This window comes from Lissotriton helveticus, chromosome 3_2 (genome assembly GCF_964261635.1).
Source record: "Lissotriton helveticus chromosome 3_2, aLisHel1.1, whole genome shotgun sequence".
Classification (NCBI taxonomy): domain Eukaryota; kingdom Metazoa; phylum Chordata; class Amphibia; order Caudata; family Salamandridae; genus Lissotriton; species Lissotriton helveticus.
Window position 1 is genome coordinate 254,473,952 of NC_136062.1, and position 25,740 is coordinate 254,499,691.

Consider the following 25,740-nt stretch of genomic DNA (forward strand, 5'->3'; position numbering starts at 1 on the left):
AAACAGTGGCCGATTGACTACTCATATTGCAGGAATCCTAGACAAAAGTGAAGGCTCTGTCACAGAAGGCTTTTGCTGTTTCTGTCATAAAGCAAGAATCTGCCCGACTACAGTCGCAACTTGTCCAACTTCTCTCAGAGTGGTAAAAGAAGATTTTTAACAGTAGCTGCCAATTTATGGAAGACATGAGCCCACAAAGAGTTATCAAGAGGAAGGGGTGAGGTAACAGAGCCAGACTGGCTGTGAGGAACTTCAGTACCTCGCGGACTCTTTCGCTCGCGTTTCGCTGCAGGTGAACAAACCAACTATGGAGGAGCTGTGGAAGGAAGTGCAGCAATAGGCTGGGAGGAGGAATACCCAGGGGAGGGCTTGTCCAGGACCAAGGTAGAGGCAGGCCTTTACAAATATTCACAGCTTGAATTGCCAGCGCCCTCACCAACTTCATCTGGAAATCCAACAGGGCCATTGAGACCCAGAGACAGACGATGTTCCTCCAGGTCAAATCCTATGAAGATGGTTTCGACTGCTCTGGCAAGAACGGAATCAATAGTAGTATGGTTCATACCAATAGCTGACTTGGCACTCACTGTCTTCAAGGTGATAGATACCCACTCGTAGGAGAAAGCTGCAAACACGCCGAGTAGTTGAGGCAACAAAGTATACGTGGTAAAGTCAATGCAAGCCAAGGAAGATCAAGGAGGCCCATCCAGGCTCAGCGTTCCCGATTGAGGCAGACCACTTACTTCTAGGGGAGGTATTCCAGGGCCAAGACATCACACCCCCCAGCCTCGTCCGGACACATCCCACACTGCGGGAAAGCAGCACCTCCTGGTCACAGCTGCACTGTGGGTGGTCACACCAGGCGAGGGCTACTGGACGCTGTAGTTCCCCCACTGATGCCCGCAAACACCCTCTCCTGTCCTTCAATGTTACCATCATGTTACTTGTACTAGATTGAAGCTGTCACAAGCTCTTCAAAGAAAGTATTTTGTGTTATCTTAATATGTCTGCTTACATTGAAGACCCAGATGTCCTGCAAATATGCCAGATTTGTTACCAGATTCTCACAATAAACTTTCATTTCAGCATCATTTAGGTAAGCAGCTATGCTACAATGAAAAGCTAGAATACCTGCATTAGATTGGAACACTTATTGGGTTGTTTTTCAATATGTTTAACTCTGGTGATATGATCCATAAATCCAAGATAGCCATAAAACTAGACATCCTCAATCGAGCCATTACTTAAGTGTAATTAACTTGCATCCCCTCTGCCTACAGTAATAATCTTTGACTTGGAGAAGTTAATTCATAAATGTCTTTGGATACTAAAATCTTCAAAATGTAACAACATGAGCTGAAAAACACTTGGGCGCTCAGTCCATCTGAATGAGAACTGCAGATGCAGTACTTTTGAAAATATTGGTGCCCTTGCACTCGACTCGCCCCTGGTAATTATCCATATTCAGGCAGTACTCCACTGCACATTTTGCCAGATATTTTCAGTAAAACGTAAGGGGGAAGCCATTGAGAGTGAGGTTTTCTCTCACACTGAATTCCCGATTCCACTGGTAACTTTTGTAACTGGTTGAGCCAGGCTTCCCCGCTTCAGAAAGTGGATTTTAGCAAGGAGCAAATAATATCAGAAGATTCACGCCCCACATCTGATTCAGATCTGATAAGGCACCTCTTTAGCCCATTTATAAAGGGGAGAAACAACATCAGTGCCAACAAATAACCCTATTGAACCCCCCTTTCCAGTAATTTCACTGGGGAACAGTTCAGTTCTTATGTCAATATCTAGCACACGACTGAGTTATTGTAATGAAGATTTATGGCGACTCATAGAAGGCTAAGGTTCACTTGAGGAGCCCCCTATTTACAGAATCAAATGCTGTTGTCACGTTCCACATTTATGAATGGAAAAATAACCATTACAAAAGAAGAAAATATAGTTAAATAGGTTAAGCACAATGATTTGCAACCATGAGACTGACCTACTTCTAGCAGAACCTCGTTTGTACAATAAAGACTTCTACAGAAGAGGCTCACTAGTGTACATTGATCTAGAGATAGTGGGATCAGAGACATGGCACAATGACATGGAAGGCCAGACAACTTCTGTGAAGAGGAGTCACTAGGTAACCTACGTCACATTTAGAACTACAGAATCTTAGAAGGACATATAGATATATATATTGAGCTTTAATCACCATGCACCGTTTACGATTCAAATAAAATGGAACTTCAGAGGTTATTTGGAAATCTTTTCTGCAGAGTTAAAGCCTAACTGGCATAGACGGGCAAATTGTATTCAAACTTTATATTTAAAGGATGTCAACATACAGTTCGCAATATCAGAAGAAAAACAAATAAAGTGAGTCTTCTGTATTTATTTACTTTCTCTGTTTTATAAAGCACTAATATGTTTCCTTCTACTCAAATCTCAAGTCTGTGGAGTCAGGCAGCACAGATCAAGAACATGAACCCCATTAATGACAGAACCGATGGGGTTTTGCTCCGAATGACTAATTGTGTGGATATATCATCGCAGTTGAAAAAGACAGGTCCTTTCCTAAAGAGGTTCAGAGATAAGTTAGAGTTGTTCTGGATATTTAGAGAATGACCAGGGATTAAGTGGGGCGACAAGCTTCTGGAGGTATTCCAGACAATTCCCATGCATGCTCTATATATGATGCACGGGAACATATCCACAAGGCACTCTCTACAATGAAAAATATGACATATCTATGGCTGTAACAATCATACAGGCAGTTCGGGTGGCTCACTGCTGGCGGGTTAACTCAAGGCTCACCATTCATTGTTTTCCAATTGATGGTTCTGACCTCCTGATTTGTTCACACTCTTAGGGCCCGAATCACAAAAGTAATCTGAGACAAAATCCTAACGTAACGACTTTCGGTATTCACAGAAGGCATTTAGGAGTACTAAAGTTAGGATTTTGTCTCAGTCAATATTAAGTTTTGGTCTTAAGTTAAACTTAAGACAAACTTAAGTTTAACTGAGACAAAATCCTAACTTTATGACTAGGATTTTGTGTCAGTTAAACTGAAGTTTGTCTTAAGTTTAACTTAAGACCAAAACTTAAGATTGATTGAGACAAAATCCTAACGTTAGTACTCCTAAATGCCTTCTATGAATACCGAAAGTCGTAAAGTTAGGATTTTGTTTCAGATTACTTTTGTGAATCGGGCCATTTGTACATACCATGCCCTTGAGTCATATTCTTTCACAGTAAGTCTTAATAGAGGCACATCTTAGGGAAATAGAACAAACAATAAAGAATGTAGATCTGATTTACCTGCAAATGAAGTAAAGGACGGCTGTGAACAGCACTCCTATGACGACGGCCAACACCAAGACGTTTGTAAGTGTTGCAGTTTTGGGTTGAGCCTTCTTGCTTGGTAGAAATGTTTCTTGACAACGAGCTCCTGTAAAGCTGTCAGAACATCTAAGGGAATAAAGTAGGAAAGAGCACAAGTTATATTCAAAACAACATTGACTTGGCCAATGCAGATTAATTCCTGGAACAGTTGATTGAAACTCTGAATGAAGCATCAGTATACCATTATTTTGTTGAGTAGAAGTTTTGAGTGTTTATTATTTATTTGTTTGCCTTCGCACACTGGAAAGGAGGAGAATGAAGAGAGCCTACGGTTATTGCATTTCCCCGGTGGCTGCAGCCCTTTTTTCCCTTTTATATACTGTCCTACATGCTTCCTTTTGCAGACTAAGGACCACAAAAGTTCCTTACCTGAAGGTCTGGAAACAGTGGCTGCTACAGCTTTCATGAATATGCAATTTCTCCTCCTTCATTTATTCTAGTATACATAGGGCCAGAATTACAAACCAAATGCACACATCTGAACATCGTAGACATGCGCTTACAATTTATGTCAATTTTCATATTTTTGTGATTCATAAAACCCTGCCTGAGTCTCCTTTCATCTTTAACCACTACATGGAACTCTACTCACCGGTAACAGCATCAACATCCATTAATATGCTGACAACACACAACTTTACGTAAAAGTATCCTCCACTCTACACATCCAACTTCTCATTCATTGCCTGCACTTCGTCCCGATCTGGTTATCTAGCATCTACCTGACACTTAATCTCACCAAAAAAGAATTCCTCCTGTTCGAGAAGAACAGCACGCAACAAGTAGTCCAAACCTGACTCAACAACATGAATGTAATGGGATCGAACCCCAAACTTCAAGTAACGCCAAATCTGTCTGATTCACCCTGGACACTCGTCTCACCCTCAAAGAATGTGATCAATCAATCAATCAATTAATCAGACATTAACAGAGTGCAACATATCACCTGTGAGGGTCTCGAGGTGCTGGAGAAGTTCACCATCACCAAGAAAACTAAACCGATGTGGTGCTTTTTCTCTCACTTTCTCTTTGCTAAAAAAAGTGAAACTATTCCTCCTAGAAATTGACTTCCCAACGTATGTTCAAGACCTCGTAGTTTTACATCTGGATGATGACAGTCCCCTCCTCTGTGAACTTCGAAGTTTCATTCTGGCTTCCCTTAAGGTGATCTTACATGCTGCACTATGTGTCATCAATCGCCTAAATAATTATGATCACATCATGTTCACCACAATGAATCTTCACTGGCTCCCCTGGAAGGCCTGTTCTGCCTTCAAGGCAATCTGCCTCATCTATAAAGCCATCACAACTACCATCCCTATCTATCTGGCAGACAAGCTCAACACCTCTGATTTCCGTCAGTACATCAACAGCCTGGACAACAGGCTGGAGACAAAGAAGTGTAGTAATGAAAAAACCTGGCAACAGGAAGACAACCAGAATCTGGAATGACATCCCCTTACCCAATATGACTGCACTTACCATTCATTAATTTTGAAAACAGCTGAAGATGTGCAAAAGCTTCCTGTCTAAAAGGTAATGGTAATTGATTACTCCATAATTGGAATATTTGATTTACTAGCAAGTCCCTAGTACAGTACACTGTGTGTGTCCAGGGCCTGTAAATCAAATGCTCCTAGTGGGCCTGCAGCACTGATTGTGCCACCCCCATGAGTAGCTATGCAAACATGTCTAAGGCCAGCCACTGCAGTGTCTTCGTATGCAGTATTAAACTGCCATTTCGACCTGGCAAGTGCACCCACTTGTCAGGCCAAAGCCTTTCCTTTTACTACATGTAAGGCACCCCTATGTAAGGACCATGGGAGCAAGTTGCAGTATATTTAAAAGCTAGGATATGTATTGTTGTGTTTTACATGTACTGGTAGTGAAAATCTGCTTAATGCGGTTTTCACTACAGCAAGACCTAGCTCTCCCATAGGTTAATATTGGAGCTGCCTTGTAACATTTAACAAGTGTATCTTCCTATTGGGAGCTGATCAAAAATTTGAGTTTGGTGTCTATGAACTCAACATTTTTAAAATACATCTTTTAATGACATTGGTTTTTAAATTGCAGGTCTGAAATACCACTTTTAGAAAGTTGGCATTTTCTTTAACCATTCTGTGCCTATGTCTGTCTTTGACTACACGCCTGGGTCAGGATAACAGTTGGGCTGTTTGTGCATTCACTCTAGACAGTCACACAAAGGAGCTGAGGTGTGCCCTGCATATCCTGATGGCCCATCACCAGGCTGAAGGCCATTCCTGAGCTACAGTGGTGGAAGGAGTTGACACTGACAACTGAATATGGGTGTGCTATCCTCACACAAAGATGTCTTCATCCCCCGTAGTGTGGTTGGAGCCAGGGCAGGGAAAGGCACGGTCTTGTGTACTACAAAGACTTTTCTTGAAGTTTGCTTCACAGGCTGAAATGGGTATAAGTACTGGCATGTGACACCATATACTCAGAACACTTCTGGGTTGAGGACATTCTGTCAGAAAGAATAGCTGGATTGCTGTCAGGAATGACTGACACTTTGCTGTTTGCTTTGCCATGTTGGCCTGTTGCTTACTATCTTTGTCCTTGGAGTGAAAGGACTGGACTTTGCTTTCTACATCCTGCTTCCAAGCTTCTTGAATGGCTTGAGTTGAGCTTGCCTCCTATTAAGAAGTCTCAGGGCCATCTAAGACTTCACCTGCAGTCATGTGGACTCTGCTGCTGTGAGTCATACTCTGCCACGTGGTGCTAAATCCAGTTCATGGGCCCTAGGAAGTGGATTCTGGTGATACAAGTGTTGTTCGGAATTGCAGCATCACCAAAACTCGACACATCACTGCAGTCTGTACCAGAGCGTGGTTCCAACCTGGTGCAATGACTGCAGCATACAACGGTGGGCCCAGCTTTTCATCACCGCGACTCCGAAGAACTACCGCTGCATGAGTCTCAAGCACTGCATCACTGAGGTCTGTGACATATCACCCCACCTCCATCGCAAAGTCTGCTTCAACGCTGAAGAATCGATGCATCATGACTTGATTTTCGACGCATCGTCCCTGAATGCCTATTTCTTCATTTGCATTGCAGTAAGGAACTGAGGTATCACCTCCCCTGCCTGCTCAATGCATCACCTGCTTTTTCGACACTTCACATCCCCTGCGTATCACATCATTTTTGATGCATCTAAGGAGTCCTGATCAAACGGTTCCATTGATTTTTAAGAACTACAACTTTATTTAATCTTTCAAAAATTAATATCGTGACTTGTATATGTTGAATATTTGTCATTCTGGTCTTGTTTTATTCAAAGAAATATTGGCTATTTTTCACAACTGGTTTGGAGTCCTTTAGTAGTGTTTTCACTGTGTTACTGTGTGTGCACAAATACTTTACACATTGCCTCTGGGATAGTCTTGTGTGCTCAGTGCCAAGCTACCAAGGGGGTGAGCAGGTGTTATCTTAAGTGTGTAATTTACATAACTTGACTAGAGTGAGAGTCCCTACTCGGGCAGTGAGCAAACATCTGCCAGTTAGAGATCCCATTTCTAACATCTGTCTTCAAGCCTGTACAGCTAGGGGGTGGCATTTCTATTGCACAACGCTCATGACATATTGTTTGGTGTTAAGGACATCAAGTTTCCATGTTTATTTTTACCTTTGTACAAGTTGGCCGAACCCCCTGCAGGAGTTTAGCTGCCTGTTTACAGTATAATATTAGGGATCTGTAATAAAGCACCATCTGTAGTTAGGGTAGGATTTGTATTCCATATGTTGATGCAGTTTAAACTTTTATTTATGGTTTATTAATGCAAAGTATTTATTAAAAGAAATGTGATGAGCTTGACTTGCACTATTGCCAGTGGTTCAAGCATAAAAATTTGCACACACGTTTCAAAAGTTTACCAATTAGAGACTAGCTATAATGCTACCAAAATGTTCTCTGGCTATTGTAAATACTTGCAAAAGCTTGAATGCAAAATTGTTAATTCTTTGCTGTCAAATAAAAAAGTACACAAAAATAGCAACTACCGTATTTTCCGGCGTATAAGACGACCCGGCGTATAAGACGACCCCCTACTTTGCTTGATAAAATGTAGGTTTCGTGCTATAGTCGCCGTATAAGACTACCCCCACTTCCAGCGCAATCCAACGCAGTCCTGCATAGTTGGCTCGTACTTTGTACGCTTTTGTAACCTGCACACTTATCACTTTTTTCTCCAGGAATGTACCAATTGCTACCTCATGTATTTTGTTTGCTCACTATTGTCACTTTTGATCCATGTAACTTAACGTTTGCTTTTGTAATTTGTTCATTTGTAATTGTTCCTCTTGTATCAATACTGTTCCTACTGTAAAGCGCTCTGACACCTTCGGGTAAAGTCCGCGCTATGTAAAAAATGCCTGAAAACATACCTTTAAATTTTGTACCCGGCGTATAAGACGACCCCCGACTTTCCAGAACATTTTAAGGGGTTAAAAAGTCGTCTTATACGCCGGAAAATACGGTAGAAGAAAAATAGTTTGCTAAACTGCAATTTTAGGCTTCGCTTAGCAAAATGTGTTCCATACAAACTAGTGTTTCCCAAAAATATTAATAATGGAAAATTAGTGTAAAACTAGTTTAAGCAAGATTAGGAGAAACATGTAAATAAACAAGCATTGGCAAAGACAAAAGGGCTGGCACTGATTACCACTGTTTTGGTTTGTCAATGCACATTTTGTTTTAATATAGTTTTTTCAAAACGTCATTGTTGTGGGAGTCTTCACCAATGTACCACAAAAAGATTGGCTAGAGGCAAACATGTTTTATGCTTTAAAATTCATACATTGCCATAGTAGTCCATGGAACTGAAGAAAACTACTTTGTGTGCCAATGTGCTCATTGTGAAAATCAAGAATGCTATCACTCATTTCATGAGTGATGTCATCAGTGATGTCACTGACCATGTCATGAGTGTTGTAATATGTCAGGTCATGAATGAAAAAGATGTTAAAGCGCAACAAATGCCAAGTGGCAGAGAGGCGCTAATAATAGTTAGTCTTACATCATAAGCAATGAATTGTGGGGGTGTAAGTTAGTTAGCTCAGGTAACTATGGCTGCTGAAATTTTATTACATGAAATGGTTTTGTTCATGTACAATATGAGCCTAACCATAAGGTCCATGTAACCTTTGTTTTTTTCAGTGAATTTCTGAGGTTTTTAAAATTTTGTTTTCCTAACTATAATGTCCCTGTAACCTTTGGTTTTTTCCAGTGAATTTCTATGGTTTGTTAATGTTATTTCCTGAATTTGGAAGTTTTTTAAAATTAACTTTCCAACTGTAACCTGTAACCTTTGAGAGTGGGTGAATGGATGGCTCCATAGGATGGCGAGTGGGTGTGTGAGTACTGTATGGGTGTGCAAGTGGTTTTGTGTGTGTGTGACAGGCGGTATAGGCCTGTGAGGGCGTTTTTTTTTTTTACAGAGTTTTATATAGCGCGAACTTGACCTGAAGGTATCAGGTATTAGAGCGCTTACATAGCACCAGTTGTGTTACATGGGGACACATTCATTTTTGTTAGGCACGGGGAGATTACGCGATTTGCCCAGAATCACAGGATGTTCAGTGTCATTGCCGAGACTCGAACCCAGTTTCCCCGATTCGAGGTCGACCCCCCTAGTCGTTAGGTCGACTCCTCTCCCCGTGTGAGAGTGTCTGTGACTGAGTGGGTCTGCGAGTGGGTGTGAGAGGTTCTGACTGTGCGTCAGTGGGTGTGTGAGTGACTGAGTGGGTGTCTGTCTGGGTCTATGAGTGGCTGTGTCAATGTCTGCATTTGTCTGTGTTGTTCTGTGAGTGCCTATCCATGTCTGTGAGTGGGTATAAGTTTGCCTGCATGGTTCTGTCAGTGGGTGTGTGAATACCTGCAATTTCCAAGTTCTTTCTCCTTCATTGAAAGATCATATGAACACAGGAGAGAATGTCCGAAGAACAAAAGCTAAGATGACTGTATGCAGAAAAGGTATGCTCACTGGTCGAATATATCTCTGGCTGATTAGGCACTTTTGAGGTGCAAGAGAAATCATAAAATAGACACAGATTTCGACCATACACCACTGCTGGTGACACATATCAAAGGCAAATATATCTCCACCACTGTCTGGGGATCAATTCTTCAAGTACAAACCTAAAACAGTCACAGAAGACACTAATGGCCTGATTTAGAGTTTTGTTGACAGGTTACTCCATCACAAACAAGACAGACAGAATATCTATCTGTATGTATAAGTGCATAATATCCTATGGCACTTGTAATAAGTTGCAAGGGATATCTGACATGCTGGTCACAGAGTAACCAGTTTGTCAAACCCTAAATAAGCCCCTAATCCTTAGGATACATGAGTAACAACATCTGCAGGTACTGAAGACCAATTAACGAACCCTTCTTGACTGTCTGAAAAAATGGGACTATGCACTACTTCCAAAAGAATGGCAGCACTGCAACCTGCAGCACGTATGTTGAACTTTGTTCTCACTCTAGTTTTCTTCCTTGCCCGATTTACTGTTCCCTTATCTTCTAGACCCCAAAGGATGTCCCTGAAAAGACTATTTGGTTACCGCCTGTCTGCCCTTGAAGAGGCTTCGCAAGAGACAAGCTCTTCCATATGAAACTTTGGTTGTAATTAGAAAGAGCAAGTGCTGCAGGGAAATCCAGTGGCTACCCCTCCATTAGCTGGTGCCAGCACCGCAAAGGTGAAAATAAAATGGTAAAAAATGTAATTTATTACCATTTTATTTTTCCCTTTCCTGAGTTTTGGGAGTGGGCCACAGCTGCTGACTGGTAGTAGGGGAATGGTGCTCATGCCACCAGTTTAGAGTATGCATGTCAGCCTGGCCAGCTGTCTTGTGATGGCCATCCTGACATGGGCACTATAAATCCAACCATCCAGCTGTCTTAGACAGCTGGGTGGAGTGCAGGCACAGGCCTGCAGTCCCTGCAGAATGTCGAAGCACCCTGCTCCAGGCAATTCTGGTGCTGCTCTCATGTTGCTTAACATTATCAGTGAGAAAGTAAAAGACACAAATCAAACATTCACCTCCAGTCAAGAGCTGGGTTAAATCCATCGTTCTTTTGCTCATCATGCCACCCCAGTTTAGACAAAGCCGTATGCAAATCAGTCTTGACCCTTTTGCTCAAGGGAACAGTCCAGCCCGAACTGGCAAGTCAGGTCCTCCCTGGACCAAAAACAAGCATACTGGGATCAGTTTCGGGGCCATCTTTAAATGTTATACATGCAGACATACATCATTAAATTGCAAAGAATGTAAACATTTCCCAAATTTTCCACATATTCAATTTCATACCCTGATTGGGGTCAATAACCATACTTTGTTCAGTGACTTGCCCTTGAAATAGTAATAAAGTAAATTTAAATAAAACCAAACAGAATTTAGTTATGGTTATCATTTACATTCTCATTGGTCACAATGTGCGTCGGCCATATTGACATAAGTTTAACCATGTAAATAGTGATGAATGTCCATGTAAGGAGGTTAACCCACCCGTTTTCTATTTTGTTACAATACTTCATAATGCTGCCAGTAACATAGCTGTCCCACCCTTGATCATAGCATGTGTGTCCAAAATGCATTGGGCTAGGTATTGGCATGTCCTACTAATTAAATTGAGCACCTGCAAGATTATTAACCCACTTGGGAACAATATTTTGTGTTTGCTATAACAGAATTTGAGGTATTCACAGTCTGGATAAACATCTTAACATGATTTGAGGAACTGCAGCACTAGGTCCATGATCCCACTTGGGACTTATACTGTGTAGTAATAATTGAGAGACAAAACCATGGAGAGTCGGGATAGACACCATCGGAAGTACAGTGTACAGCATTGGTACTATGTGAATCAATATCATTTGGGTTAAAGTGCTAAATTAGATTAACGTGCTTGTCCAATCCGGCTGCCCCACTGGTGGCATTATTGTGTTGTCATAATAAGCAATTTTGGGGATGCGATTTAATTTAAATTTGTTTTGAGGGTGATACTTTGATATGGCACAATTGATTGGTATGATGATAACAATATGAATTATTATCGACTGATTAAAAATGAAATACATTTTGACTACTGCAATATATTATGTGATAGGAATACCTTTTGATTGTTAAGTTCAAAGGTAATGAACAATGGTATTTGCCTTTTTCATCTGCGTAAACCGATGTGTGCATAAGTATATGCAATACATGCTCGCAACGCTATTACAAGATGATCGACCGTTTTTTGACTAACAGTCTACTTTCTATGTCACTTATTTTCACGTTCCACGCAATGTTAAAGTGTATGTATATATGCTTAATTTTCAACAATGAATTCACCCATGATCAAGACGGCTTCGCCGAAAGGCGTTGGGTTTGTTTGGCATGGTGCTTTGTAAAATAGATTCTCTCCAAGCTCTTTTGATTCGTGCTTATTGACGGAAGGAGTGCACGTGTGCTTGGATGTACGGTGAGCAGACATAGAATACAGGGTGACCTCGGACCCTGAGGTGCACCACCACTTGAGTGTCCCGGCAACTCATGAGGAGGTGGCAAGTTGATATATATATATATATATATTTTCATTGATTCCAACCTTTTATCTCATTTCCAAGATACACAAACTTATATCTCCAGTACCGGGGTGGCCCATCATCTCAGCCCAAGGTAGTCTTTTGGAGGCCATTTCCAAATATGTGGATTTTTTCCACAAGACCTTTGTTGTTGAACTTCCCTCCTACATCAAGGACACAGGACATTTTCTTATGAAGTTGAAGGAGGTTAAGTGGGAATCTGATTACATTCTTATGGCTCTTGACATAAGTACCCTCTATACTAGCATAGACCACACAGATGGCCTCAATGCAGTCAGGCATTTCTTGAACCAACGTAATGTGAGTTTTAAAAATCACAATGACATGCTGATAAGAATGATACAGTTATGTTTGATGAATAATTACTATCTGTTCAACAATGAAATCTATCAGCAGCTAAGGGGAGTGGCTATGAGGGCATGCTTTTCCCCAACCTATGCGTGTCTCCACGTTGGGTGGTGGGAGGAGCATGTCCTCAGGCACACTGCTCGTTTTTCTAACAACATCATCCATTACTGGAGGTTCATAGATGACATTTGTGTGGTATGGAAAGGGACAGAAAGTTCTGCCAGGGACTTTGTGAAAACCATAAATAGTAATAACCTTAACCTCAATTTCACCTCTCAAATAAGCACCGCCAGCATACAATTTCTTGATGTGCAGATTTATGTTAATAACAACGTCCTTGAAACTAGGCTCCATAGGAAGAGCACAGCGGGCAATTCTATTTTGCACGCCACCAGTGCCCATCCGGGTCACCTAATAAAAAGCATCCCCTATGGGGAATTTACCCGGATGCGTAGAATCTGCAGTTCCCAGCAAGATTTAGAGGTGTGTCAAAATGAGGCTTTCAAAAGATTTTTGAACCGTGGTTACTCAGCTAAAGAAATCATAGTAGCCAAAGAGAAAGCCAACAGCATAAACAGAGATGAATATCTGATGAATCAAGCGAGGGGCAGCGACACAGATGGTACTGACACGGTGGCGAAGGAGGAAATGAAAGTCAGTTTGATCACCACCTTCAACACAGAGGAACATAAGATAAGGGGCATTTTAAAGAAACATTGGCCCATACTTAAAACTGACATCAGCCTAGCACCCATATTACCGGCAGAACCTTCCCTTGTTTTTAGGAGAGCTCCTTCTATGAGGGACTCTTTGGTCAAAACTAGTCCAGAGGTCACAAGCGGTAAGATATGCTTGTCAAACAAAAAAGACTTCCGCAAGTGTATCTCGTGTAGGGCTTGCAAATTTGGGGTTAACACCTCGGAATTTTGCTCAGCCTTCAACTCCACACCTACACAGATCAAAGAGTTATACACATGACGCACGGATTTTGCGGTATATGTACTAGAATGCTCTTGCGGGTTAAAATATGTGGGTAGCACGAAACTACAGGCCTTCAATCATATTCTGCAACATCTGAGAGCGATTGTTAATTCAGATGTCACATACCCAGTTGCCCGCCATTTCGAATTGGTCCATGCTAAAAATCTGAGTCACCTTAAATATTTTGTCATTGATGCGGTGCCCAAAAACATACGGGGAGGGGACCGGGAAAAACATTTGAGGCAATTGGAAAGCAAGTACATCTTGCTCCTTGATACCAGGATCCCTAATGGACTAAATAGGGGGGGGATCTTCAGGTATTCTTCTAGGGATTAGCCTCTTACCCCTCTCTGTGGTACTCTGTAACTAGAGTTTGAATTATTCCCAGCATCAATGAATTGTAATGCTATATGATTTACATTGGTTTCAATTTGCATCTCGAAACCATCTTAGTAGGATTGACAGTATATTTTGGACCATACCTTTACTTGTTTCGGTTGTTCAGCTTTTTCCCACTTTGTATATATGAGTCCTTTGAATCACATGAATTTTAAGATAAAACTTACACATTTAGAGAGTAAGTGTAGGTTCTCCAAAGCCGGTTACCAACTTACATCTAGGATGTCTTCTTAATATGAAATAGGTCATTTGTAATTAAAGTCACTATGGCTGTAGTAAGGTTCCCGCAATCAGCTTTTGTGTTTTGATGTTTATGTCTGTGTAAATATATGAAATTTTCGCGCAAAGTTTTACCATTGTATTTCACCTTGATGGTTTTCATATTTACGTCTGATTGAAACATTGTAATTATTGGGCCATTATCATGCACTTTAATCTATGTATGCACTTGCACTTTAATTTGGCATCAAGCACGGGTTTTTTTATTCCTGTTTATTCACTGACTTAGAATGGAGGCAAAATTGACATTTATGTCATCATTAGTGAAAGGGTAGGAGGTTTACGTGCCTGATTATATTTTAAGAAGCGCTTATATGTAATAGAACAATACTATTTCATCACTATGATCTTATATTAGAGCACTCTTATCCAACTCAGCATTAATTACAGCTACGATTTACATATGATATATTGGTTGTTGGAACCTATCATTATGATGTTATATAGTTTTACAATACTGTCTTTAAAATGGGTTTGGTTATATCAGTTTATTTGTGTCACTTTCCCCCTTTCATTATACAATTTTTTGTGTAGGAGCATCGTATTTCTTCCATGTCAGTTAAACCACGTGTTTGATGTCAATCTTAATCATCACAGTATTTAAACACTCCCATTTGTATTTTGATGCCATGTGATCAAGGCTGTTTTAGACAGCCGAAACGCGTCATGCTGGTGGAGAGGAGGAGAAAATAAACCACGTTATTTCACGAACTTTGGTGTCCGAGAGATCTGTACCTGTGATAATTGCAGCGTCAAGGGCTGAATAGACAGGATTTTGTTTCTATATATATATATATATATTGCAGTACTCCATCCACCGATAATCCAATGCCACACAACGGATCAGGATAGACACGCGGACCCAAATTTTCTTTTGTGCTTATTTATTTAAAGTTTCTGCCCTGCATCCCATGCCGCCATGACACGTTTCGGTCCGACCTGGACCTTGATCACATGGGCGGTTACTCACGGATAGGCGCCAAATTTAAAGTGCACAATACCAAAATTACAACAGCTGTGTATTGACAACGATGAAGCTGGAAAACAGACTATGGAGTACAATTGCTGCATAGAATGCTACATGTTTGACGAGAATGTGGTATCCCAAATCTGTATACATATACAATCCTAATGTTAATAGTCCATTAGTATATAAGAACCAAATGCATAATAATTTACATATGCTTTGAAAAATTTCTTTAAATAACTCATTGTTTATCTAAAAGGTTCTGGCTATACAATACAAGATTCATATTGGCCACACAAACTACGTACTCCATATGTGGTCCGTACATTATTGGTAAAAAATCAAGCCCAAGTGGGCAAGCACTTCAAATAGGCGACCTGCACCCTAAGATTTAGTGGTCGATTGCATCAACTGCTTAAGTGCCAATGGCACAAATAGCGCGATGCAAAATTATAAAGATAAAGGATATAATCTAAACAGTGAACCCCATTTCGAATCTAAAAAGATCCAAAACCAAACAATACCAGCGTATTGAAGAAAAAGTTTTTTGATATGTGAAGTGTGATGTTAAAATCAAATATATGATTTCATTTTAAAATTTCATATATATATATATATATGTATATATATATATATATATATATATATATATGTATATATATATATATATATATATATATGTATATATATATATATATATATATATATATATATATATATATATATATATATATATATATATATATATATATATATATATATATATATATATATATATATATATATATTTAATGGGGTCTGCCCGCCATGCATAGGGCCATGAGGGACAGGTTTACCCCCAATTTGCAATGTGCACCGGGAGGTAGTAAGCCCACTAGACACCAGGGATTTAAAAATGGTAGCAACAAAAAGATGGGATGGCCTACTCTGACATCGAGCCATACCCCCAACATATAAGGGAAAAAAGTGTCTTTTTGTCCCCCCCACTCCACAGGAGCAGATAAGAAGTGTGTGCCGATTGGGAAGGTTGACTCAAATCTGCCCCAGTGAAATATGATATTTCCAGGTCAGGCTTTGATCATTTTGTGTCCCACGTGTTAGGCCCAGTTATCGAAGTGAGGTACTGTTTTTATTGGTAGATATGTGGGAACACAGAAAAGTAGCACATTTGTTACTACGAATTGGATTTCTCTGCATTTATGGTGTCCAAATGTAAGACAGTGTGCAAGAAAAACACAGCACAAGGGACTTATACTGAAAGGACCAAGATGTCTGCCACCTTTGCAAACCTCATTAGAGTTGGGTCGTATCTTGTAAATAGTAGTTGACCTAAGTTCTGTTGAGTGCTTCATATAGCATAGTTGTCACAACCTCGAATCCTCGGTCCAAGTTGCACCTGCACAGTGCACAAACCTGAGTGTTCCACTGAAAAGAAGATGTAAATGTAAGTGCTAAAGGAACCCGGATGAAAAGGTGGTATTTATAGGTATTTAGGTAATTATATGTACAAAGCACAGCATCTGCACCAAAAGCACCTAGGAGCCCATTAGGATGGCGGGCGGATTGCCCCCGCCAGGCTGGCGGTAGCCACCGCCGGCCTGGCAGGGGCAATCCGCCCGCCATCCGCACTGAAAAGACCCCCCGCAACATTAGGATGGCTGGGGTTCCGCGGCGGACGGAAAGACCGTCCGCCGCTTTTCCGCCCCGGTCGCCTTGCGGTCGGGGCGGAAAATGTTTAATATGGTTGCGGTGTCTGTTAGACACCGCCAGCCATATTATGATGGGCCAAAATAGATGCCCATCGCCGCCACGGAAAGGCATGCGGTCTTCACTTCGGGGGCCCCCTACGGGCCCCCGGAGTGAATGAGAGGTGGGGGGTGCACACGGGGGGTACCTGTGGTACCCCCCTGCATTTGCATTAACAAAGCAGCAGGCAATGCGCGGTGCCTGCCGCTTTCTTAATGCAAATGCATTCATGCATTTTTAGCATTATGGCCATCGGTGCTGAGAGCACCGCCCGCCACAATGCTAATAATGCAAGATGCGCCCGCCACAGTGGCGGGCGCATCCTAATACCCCCCACGGGACCCCCGCGCTTATGGTGGACGGTCCCAATGACCGATAGGATGGCTGGCGGACTAAGTCCGCCCGTCATCCTAATAGGCCCCCTAGTGTTTTCCAATTGTTTCACTGACTTATGGTTGTCCATATTATACTTCTATGGAAATCAAATTTGAAACATGTACTTCATGAATTTCAATAAGGGATCAGACCCGCCACTCATCAAGATCCTCTAGAATTATGAATGGTTTTGAAGGAATATGAATAGAACACTGCATATCTCTGACATTCCCAAGTAAGAGCTGGCAATATCAGTGGGAAATGATAGTGTGCTGGGCCTGGATTGGCTAATCTTCTAGGTTTCTGGACGACTGTCTCCACTCAAATCAAGCAACCTATGAAAATTCGACCTGTCATGGTGGCTCGGAAGGTTAAAGCTACATAAGTTAAAATTATGCCGCATTAGAAAGAATGGATCATGCTAAGGTTCATTGTTAAACTTTATCATCTGTGTGTCCAAGATGTTTTGTAAAACAGCTTTTTTTGGTCACAACAAATTTTATTGGGTTATTGCAAAGAAAAGGACCCAAACCGGGCTATACACATATACATGATTCCACAGGACGAGTTTTGCTTCTTTTATCCCCATAAACGTATAGAACAATATCACGTGCACAGTAAGCCCTTTGCACCCTCCCTTACACCCCAAACCAGTTTCCAAGATCTTAGGCAGTTGCAGTTTGGAATCTCGTCACAATGTCTTGTATATCTTGGCCTAATTTCAGTGTCTAACTGTAATTTCGCATTGCGCACTGGTTCCATGAACATGCCTCGATAATCTGGCTACCTCTGCCAAATCTTCGGATGTTTCTGAGGGCATCCCCTGGCCAGAAACACTGCTATCTCCAACCCCATACAAAGGTCCATCCCACACATCAACGCTCCCAAATGCGGTGGCGCACTGGTCTTCCACTGTTGTTCATTTTTGTTAGTGTGAGCCCAAGAAATAATAGATGGCGTTGATATGGGTTCCCGCCTAACCCACTGTACTGTGAAGGAGGAGCGCTTTGGGACAAAAGGAATGTCCCAAGCAAGAACCTCTGCCAAACAAGACACCACTCCCCTCCAGAAACATGTCAATACATTGTACTACACACCATGTGCATGGACGTGCTTTCCTCTGCTTCATAATGCAGACAGTAGGAGAACCTAAGAGGCCTACGCGCCACAGCCAGCTTCGCGTATAATATGCTCTATAGGAAGATATTACTGCACCACAGGGGGCCTCTGCCAAATCATTGTCATCTAAGTTGTCCAGATCAGTTTGCCACACCGCCTGGAGGTCATGCAGCATAGTGGAGCTGTCAGTAACGGATCACTGGCATAATATCTTTGACCACAATATCGAGGTCCCAAAATATCGACACCCAAATATCGAAGTCAAGTACAAAAATATTGAAAAAAAATATTGTTGTTAAAAATATCTTTTTTAAACGTGTAAAAAATAATATAAAGTAACTACATATAATTTTAAAAAGATAGTTATAATTATTACAAAATGTTTAAAATAATGTTAAACAAAATTAAACATACATATATATAAAATATAATATATATATTTACTTAATAATATCAATAAAAAAATTATTATAATACATTTTAAAATGTTAGAAACATATAAACTAGAAATACATATATACATACATATACCAGTAAAATAAAAATTATATATATATATTAAAATATATATATTAAAATATATATATATATATATATATATATATATGTGCTTGTGTTTTAGATCAAATCCATCATAGATGTATATAGAAATTCAATTTTTTACCACTTGTAAAAAGTTGTATATAATGATATATAATTTTTAAGTACTGATGAATTTACATTGATTGCATTGACTTTGGCACAAGTCTCAAGATGGCCGCCATGTATGCTGCACAATGCAGTAACTTCACGAGGCCTTCTTCTGTTTTGATGTTTCTTTTTAACCTATAGAATCACGTTTATCACTTTAAATATGTCATACACTTGGGGCCACTGACATCGAAAAAGGCAGATTGCCGAAATGCGTCTGTCAGTGCGGGGGGGCCTGTGCACCGAATAAACAGCTTGAAACAAGGACCTGTGAGTGCTCTCTTACTTACGCCGCTGAAGCTGCTGTGCGTGTGGATAAATAAATAGCGGTTCACCACCGTGGAGACTGCACCCGAGGGAAGAGGAGCAGCGATGGTGAAACTCAGGTGAGGCTGTACTTTTTACCTTTTATCGCCTGCCCGACGTCGTAGATTTGAAAAATTCATGTTGCAGACTGCACCAATACTGAGCAGAATCACGGGAGAATTCGTGGGAGGAGACTAGACATCACCGGGGGAAGGGATCGAACGACCGCGGGAGCGCGGCTCCGACTCTGCCTTACCGATGAGTGTTCTATCTTCTGTTTCCTTGGCTCCCTGTTACATCTATGTTCCAACATCTACCTCGAAGGTCCTGGGGTACCACCTTTAATAAGAGCACATGCCCCCACTGCCAAGTTTCTTGACACCAATACTTGTTCCAGAACCATTATGTCCATGGTCACTGAACGTGAGGAAGCCGCCATGGACATTTTCAAACAAGGAACCGGAAAACCCGGCAGGGATCCGAAAGAAGTAAGTGCTCTGCCAGTACCTAAAAGTAATCTAAGAATACTATACCAAAGCCTGGAAAAAGCCTAAAAGAAAGAAATTCGAAAATGGTGGGAGGCAACCTCCTTGGAAAGATACCTACAAGTTGATCGTATCCTTAGAGGTTTGCGAATCTTTATAGTTCATCATACAAAAACCCAGATCTGGCGCTATTAAAGGACTGCACACAACAGAGTCAGCTAAGGGGATGGTCAGAATCCTGATCAAATACGCTTGGAGTGATCAAATGAAACTGTTAGAAGAAATCAAAAAATTAGAGGAATTGATTAGCAAAGACAAAGATTCGAAACAGAGTGAAGAACTAAAAACAATAATGATGAGGAGACTTAAATAATATGAAAATGGGATATCTAAACAAAAACAAACAAAGTTCCAGAGGGATTAACAAGATTATCTCACAGGTTGTGTCCTAACATTTGGTCGCAAATATGACATTCCCAAGAAAAATCTTTTGCAACAACAAAGTAAAGGGACAGCGAGCAATAAAGATACCTCGGAGTCAGAGGTGGAAGTTTCAGAAGGTGAACAAATTACCAGAGAGGACAACCATTCCACCACTGGGTCCACTTATTTTCAGGAGTACAAATTAATCCGTGAGAACCACCAAAGACTGGCGCAACAAACCCACCCACAGGCCCTAAAGTCAAAAGGAAGCGAAACACGAGGAGGGGCAGGAAAAACGGCCGAAGAGGCACCTTCTCCCAGAGTAACCAGGAGCAAAGGCAAACGAGGCAGATGGTAGCTACGAAAACAGTCATCAACCTTTCAGACTGAGTACTCAGGGAAGCAGAAATACGAGTATTGACTTTCTGCCCCACCGCTGACTTCGACTTCGTGGAAACAAGAGTGGACCTGTTTAAATATACGAGAACATTGAAATTACAAAAAATACATCTACTACGTCCTCAAATAATTTCAAATGCCGAGACTGGTCACACCAGCGATATGGATTTACTTACTGGCTCAGATCTAAATACTCTCTTGACTCTGCAGCTACTAGAGACCTCTGAATCAGACACAGACACTTTTACGCAGCCAGTTGATGATAATGATTCACAAGTAGCGGGGATCATACAGACTGGTGGAAGAAGTGGTCTAAAGAGAAAATCAAGGAAAATATCACAAACAGCATTTGATGCAATTGATTTCTTCAGTTACGCTGTTGTTACTGATCTCAAGAAATTGAGAAATGAAAAATCACTTAAAAATACTAATGTTCGGAGGAGGAGCTTAGCGCGCACCCAAGATGGTCGCGTGAGCTCGGAGCTCCCGGACCTTCGCCACCTCCATCGACTATCCTGCATCTAATCCTGATTTGGACGACGGGCTTCTGTGGTCGTGAACCTGCTGATCATTTATCCGTTGGCGGATTTCGCTTTGGTCTCCGGGAACCTGAAATATGGCTTTTTGAATATTTGCGGCCTGCTCCATGGCACTGCCCCGGGCTTGCCTACTCTGCCAGCCAGGTAGTAATTGAATAACAACGGCCTGCGTTAACCTCCCTTGCCCGGTCTCCTACTTTCGGTTTCGATTCTGATGATCCTACGTCATTGACCTTGCCTTGGTCGCCCGGGCTGCTTGCTTCACTCATTTATTCGCAACTTCGCTTGGAGATCTGGACTTTCTTGCTCTTTGCCTAGTGACTGGTCCTCACTTTATTCCTTGAGCTTCTGCGGGCACATCGAGTGTAGCCATTTTCACTAGGTCTCAGACTACCCTCCAGGGCACACGACCTAAGATGGCCACCAAGCCTGAAGCGGAGAGGCGCAAGACCAGACCGGCAGCTCGAGGAGGTTCTGTCCAATCCAACGTCATGGACCGATATACCCTCACTAAGAGCTCTCCGAGCGGAATGGCTAAACCCCCGGCCGGCATTGAGGACGAATCCCTGCTGGGTGATGACCCGTAGTTGAAAGACGTCATGTGCGCCATTGCTGGGATGAAGGCCGCGGTGGGACAACACTATGAGGCCCTAACCCACAAGCTGGACACTGTTGCCATAGATGTCAATCTAATCAGGGCGGATCTTGCAAAAACCAACAAAAAGGTCAAGTCTCTCGACCTGAAGACTACTAGTCTCATCGCCGACGTCTCTGACCTACAGACGGAGGTCGGTAATCTGAGATCCGCCCGTGACTATCTCTCCCGTCGCTTGGACGATTTTGAGGGCCGAGCACGACGGAACAACGTCCGACTGGTCGGTGTCCCGGAGAAGACGGAATCGTCAGCTGTGGACCTACTGGTTGAGGACCTTGTCCTAAATCATTTAGCGCCCAAGGGCCTGAGCAAGTTCTTTGCAGTAGAACGGGCCCACCGTGTCCCGGGTGGCCCGCCCAAGCTGGGTGCCTCTCCGCGCCCCATCATTGCACGGATTTTCAACTTTCGTGACAGGGATGTGATACTGCAGGCTTCCCGCACATCAGGCCCCACGGAATATGAGAACGCAGCGGTCAGCTTTTATCCGGACTTCACCCAACAAGTCCAAAAGCAGCGGCTGGGATTTCAAGGAGTGAAGAAGAGACTGAGAGACAGGGACATGAAATATGCCATGCTTTTCCCGGCTCGATTGCGTATCGTCCACAATGATAGAACATTTTTCTTTGATCATCCTGAAGCGGCTAATGACTGGTTGGACTCGCTACCTACGGGACGAGGGCGGTTTGAACAATCGGAACCTTCCGGTGGAGCGGAGGGCGGCCCGACGGAGCAGGAATAGGGAGCGACATCGGCTCCCGGACCAACGTTTTGACTTTCGGCAATGGTTCGATGCTATACTGATAATGACTGCAACTCCATTGTCTTACTGGGGTGTGGGTGAGGGGCGGGCGTGACTTCCTCCTCTGGGGTTCTTTTCGTAGATTAGTTGTATGTTAGGGCGACAGGCACGCTGCGAGTTGGGGTGGCTTTTGAGTCTAACGCAGGGGTGCGGGGTGGGGGTATGATGTTGTTTTGGGGGGTTGGGAAGTTCAGGGATGTGTTTCTTTGTTTTTTTCAAGGCATAATGCTGATGATCTTCTGTGTTGTGGTGTCGCGGCTGGCGTGGGGGGAGACTTGGGGTGGACTCTGGGATGGGGGTAGGGGACTACGGATACTGTGTTGGAACGTCAATGGTTTGGGAGACAGAATTAAACGGGGAGTGGTCTTGCAGTTACTGAGACGCCTGTCCCCTGATGTGGTTTTGCTTCAGGAGACGCACTTGCTGGGTAATACGTGCCACGCCATGAATAGGCGTGGCTATCGTCTCATTGCACACTCAGGTTTCACTTCTGGCTCCAGAGGGGTGGGCATTCTAATCCGGACCTCCCTCCCCCTCGCTGTTGACGACATTATACTTGATGATAGAGGGCGGTACGCCGCCATTGTGGGGCGTTGGGAGGGTAGGGTGGTTACACTGTTTTCTGTTTACATACCCCCAGGTCTTCAAACTACGACCTATGCGGATTTGGGAAGCGTGATTTTGGGAGTCCCCGAGGGTTTGCTTGTGGTCGGGGGAGACTTTAATTCAGTAGTATCTGGGATGTGTGATCGTTACCCTCCCCGAGTTCTCGCTAAGTTCCAATCCTGGCTTGGGGACTTCATGGAGGCGCTGGGGCTGACCGATTGTTGGCGATTACATCATCCTGGGCAACAACAGTATACCTTTCACTCTGGGGCCCACGGCAGCCTTTCGAGATTGGATTATGTTTTGATGCCCTCCTCCCAGACTTCCCGTATAGGGGAGGTGAAACATCTTGCCAGGGGTATTTCGGATCATTCCCCACTGTGGTTGGTTGTGAATGCACATGGGGGATCGGAGGGTCGAGTGGCCCCGATCAACCCATGGTACCTCCGTGATCCCAAGATTAGAGCGGAACTACTTAAGACAATTGATCACTACTTTGCCGAAAATGTGGGGTCAGTATCCTCTTCTGTCTCCCTGTGGGAGGCGTACAAAACTGTAATTCGGGGGCAGGCCCTCTCGTCGATTGGCACTGTTAAGAGATGTAGACGAGAGGAGGTTGTTCGTCTTGAAACTGAAATTACCGTTCTTGAGGGAGAGTTGGATGCTGGAGTCTCCCCTGAGAGGCTTCATCTGTTGGATCTGAAACAACATGAGTACAGAGCTCTGGTGACTGATGCAGCGAAGGAGATGAGTCGTGAACAGCAGGGACGTTTGCATGATGTGGGAGATAAGGCTGGGAAGTTGCTTGCTTGGTTGGATAGGAGAGAATGCGCGAGTCGAGTGGTTCCTGTTATAGTTGACGCGAATGGTGAAAGTATCACGGATCCTGCTGGGTTTGTTGAGAGGTTCGCCGATTATTTCCGGGTGGTGTACTCCCCTGTGTCCGATAGACCGGAGCAGGACTCCCACATGCTTTTACGCGATATCTCGCTACCCTGTTTGTCTGAATCTGAGCGGAACCTGCTGGAGTCTCCGCCTACGGCGGATGAAGTTGCGACCGCTATCCGTTCGATTCGCTCCGGGAAGGCCTCGGGCCCTAATGGACTCCCTATAGAACTCTACAAGCTTCGTCCGGATGTACTGGCACCGTATATGCGCTCTATGTTTCTGGAATCACTGGCGGAAGGGTTTCTTCCTCCTGACCAGAGATTGGCTTCCATAGTGGTTATACATAAAGAGGGTAAGCCACGTGACCGCTGTGAATCGTACAGGCCTATTTCCCTAATAAATGCTGAACCCAAGATGCTGGCCAAAGTTCTTGCTAACCGTCTGGTGGCTGTTATAGGCGATCTGGTTCATCCGGACCAGTCTGGATTTATACCACATCGCAATACGGCACTTAATCTTCGGCGCTTGCATGGAGTCCTCGCACGAGCCGGGACATTGAGAGAGTCGGCCATCTTGGCGTCTTCGGACGCCACCATGGCGTTTGCCACGATTGAATGGCCCTATCTTTGTGCGGTCCTCTCCAAATTCGGGTTTGGGCCCACCTTTATCCGTTGGGTTCGATTGCTTTATGCTGATCCCTTAGCCCAGGTGGTGGTGAATGGACGTGTCTCGGCCTCCTTTGTTCTCGGTAGAGGTACGCGCCAGGGCTGTCCTCTGTCCCCACTCTTGTTTGCCCTTGCTTTAGAGCCATTGGCGGCTTGGCTGCGATGGGAACCATCCATGAAGGGTATTCGATGGTCTCCGGACTTTGAAGACCGTGTATCTTTGTATGCAGATGACATCCTTTTGTACCTCACATCGCCCCGACAGTCGTTAATCGTCCTTTTTGACGTTTTGACTTCTTTCCGTAAAAATTCCGGCTTAGTTATCAATTGGTCTAAATCTTGCGTTTATGTTCTCTCCGGTGACACTCCCCTCCTGCCCCGTGATTGTCCTATTCCGGTGGTACCAGATGGTTTCAAATATTTGGGAATTTTTGTCACCTTGGACCCCACACTTCGGTATGAGCGCAATCTGCTGACTCCTCTCAGACGCCTTCGGGCGGCTGTCGGGACTTGGAGCAAGCTCCCCCTTTCTCCCTTGGGACGAGCTGCGTTGTTTAAGATGATGTCGCTCCCCCGATTCCTTTATGCGCTTCAAAACACGCTTGATGTAGTGCCAGCGGAATATTTTCGTGAGATTGAGAGTCTACAGCGGCAATTGTTATGGGGGGGCCATCCTCGCATCGCCCTCTCGAAGCTCACACTCCCTTGGTACGATGGCGGCATCGCTCTCCCGGACATTCGTCGCTATTACTGGGCCTCTCAATTGGGGGCCATCAACCATGGCACCTACACTCCCCCACTAAACCCGGCTTTTGCGATGGACAGATGGTTGCTGCCCGGTGGAGACTACAATAGGGCTCTATATGCGAAATCAGCTGGTGACACTCTTAAGGGCCCCACCAAAACAGCAGTGCAGGTGTGGCGTAGAGCTACGGCAGCCACGGGATGGGCCGATAGGCCGACCCGGGCTACCCCACTATATGCTTCGGATAAACTGGGCTCCCTTTGGCAATCGAAGGGATTTGATCGGTGGGACATGATCGGG

The 25,740-nt window shown here is 43.3% G+C and overlaps 1 protein-coding gene across 2 annotated transcripts in view; it reads right to left on the reverse strand.

Annotated features, from left to right (window-relative positions):
- Positions 1-25,740, reverse strand: part of NRG4 (neuregulin 4) — a 252,899-nt gene that overhangs the window by 115,009 nt on the left and 112,150 nt on the right. For both annotated transcript variants that reach the window (XM_078684633.1, XM_078684634.1), the window contains exon 4: positions 3,322-3,471. In XM_078684633.1, the coding sequence (XP_078540759.1) occupies positions 3,322-3,471 (150 nt within the window). The remainder of the gene's footprint in view (positions 1-3,321; positions 3,472-25,740) is intronic.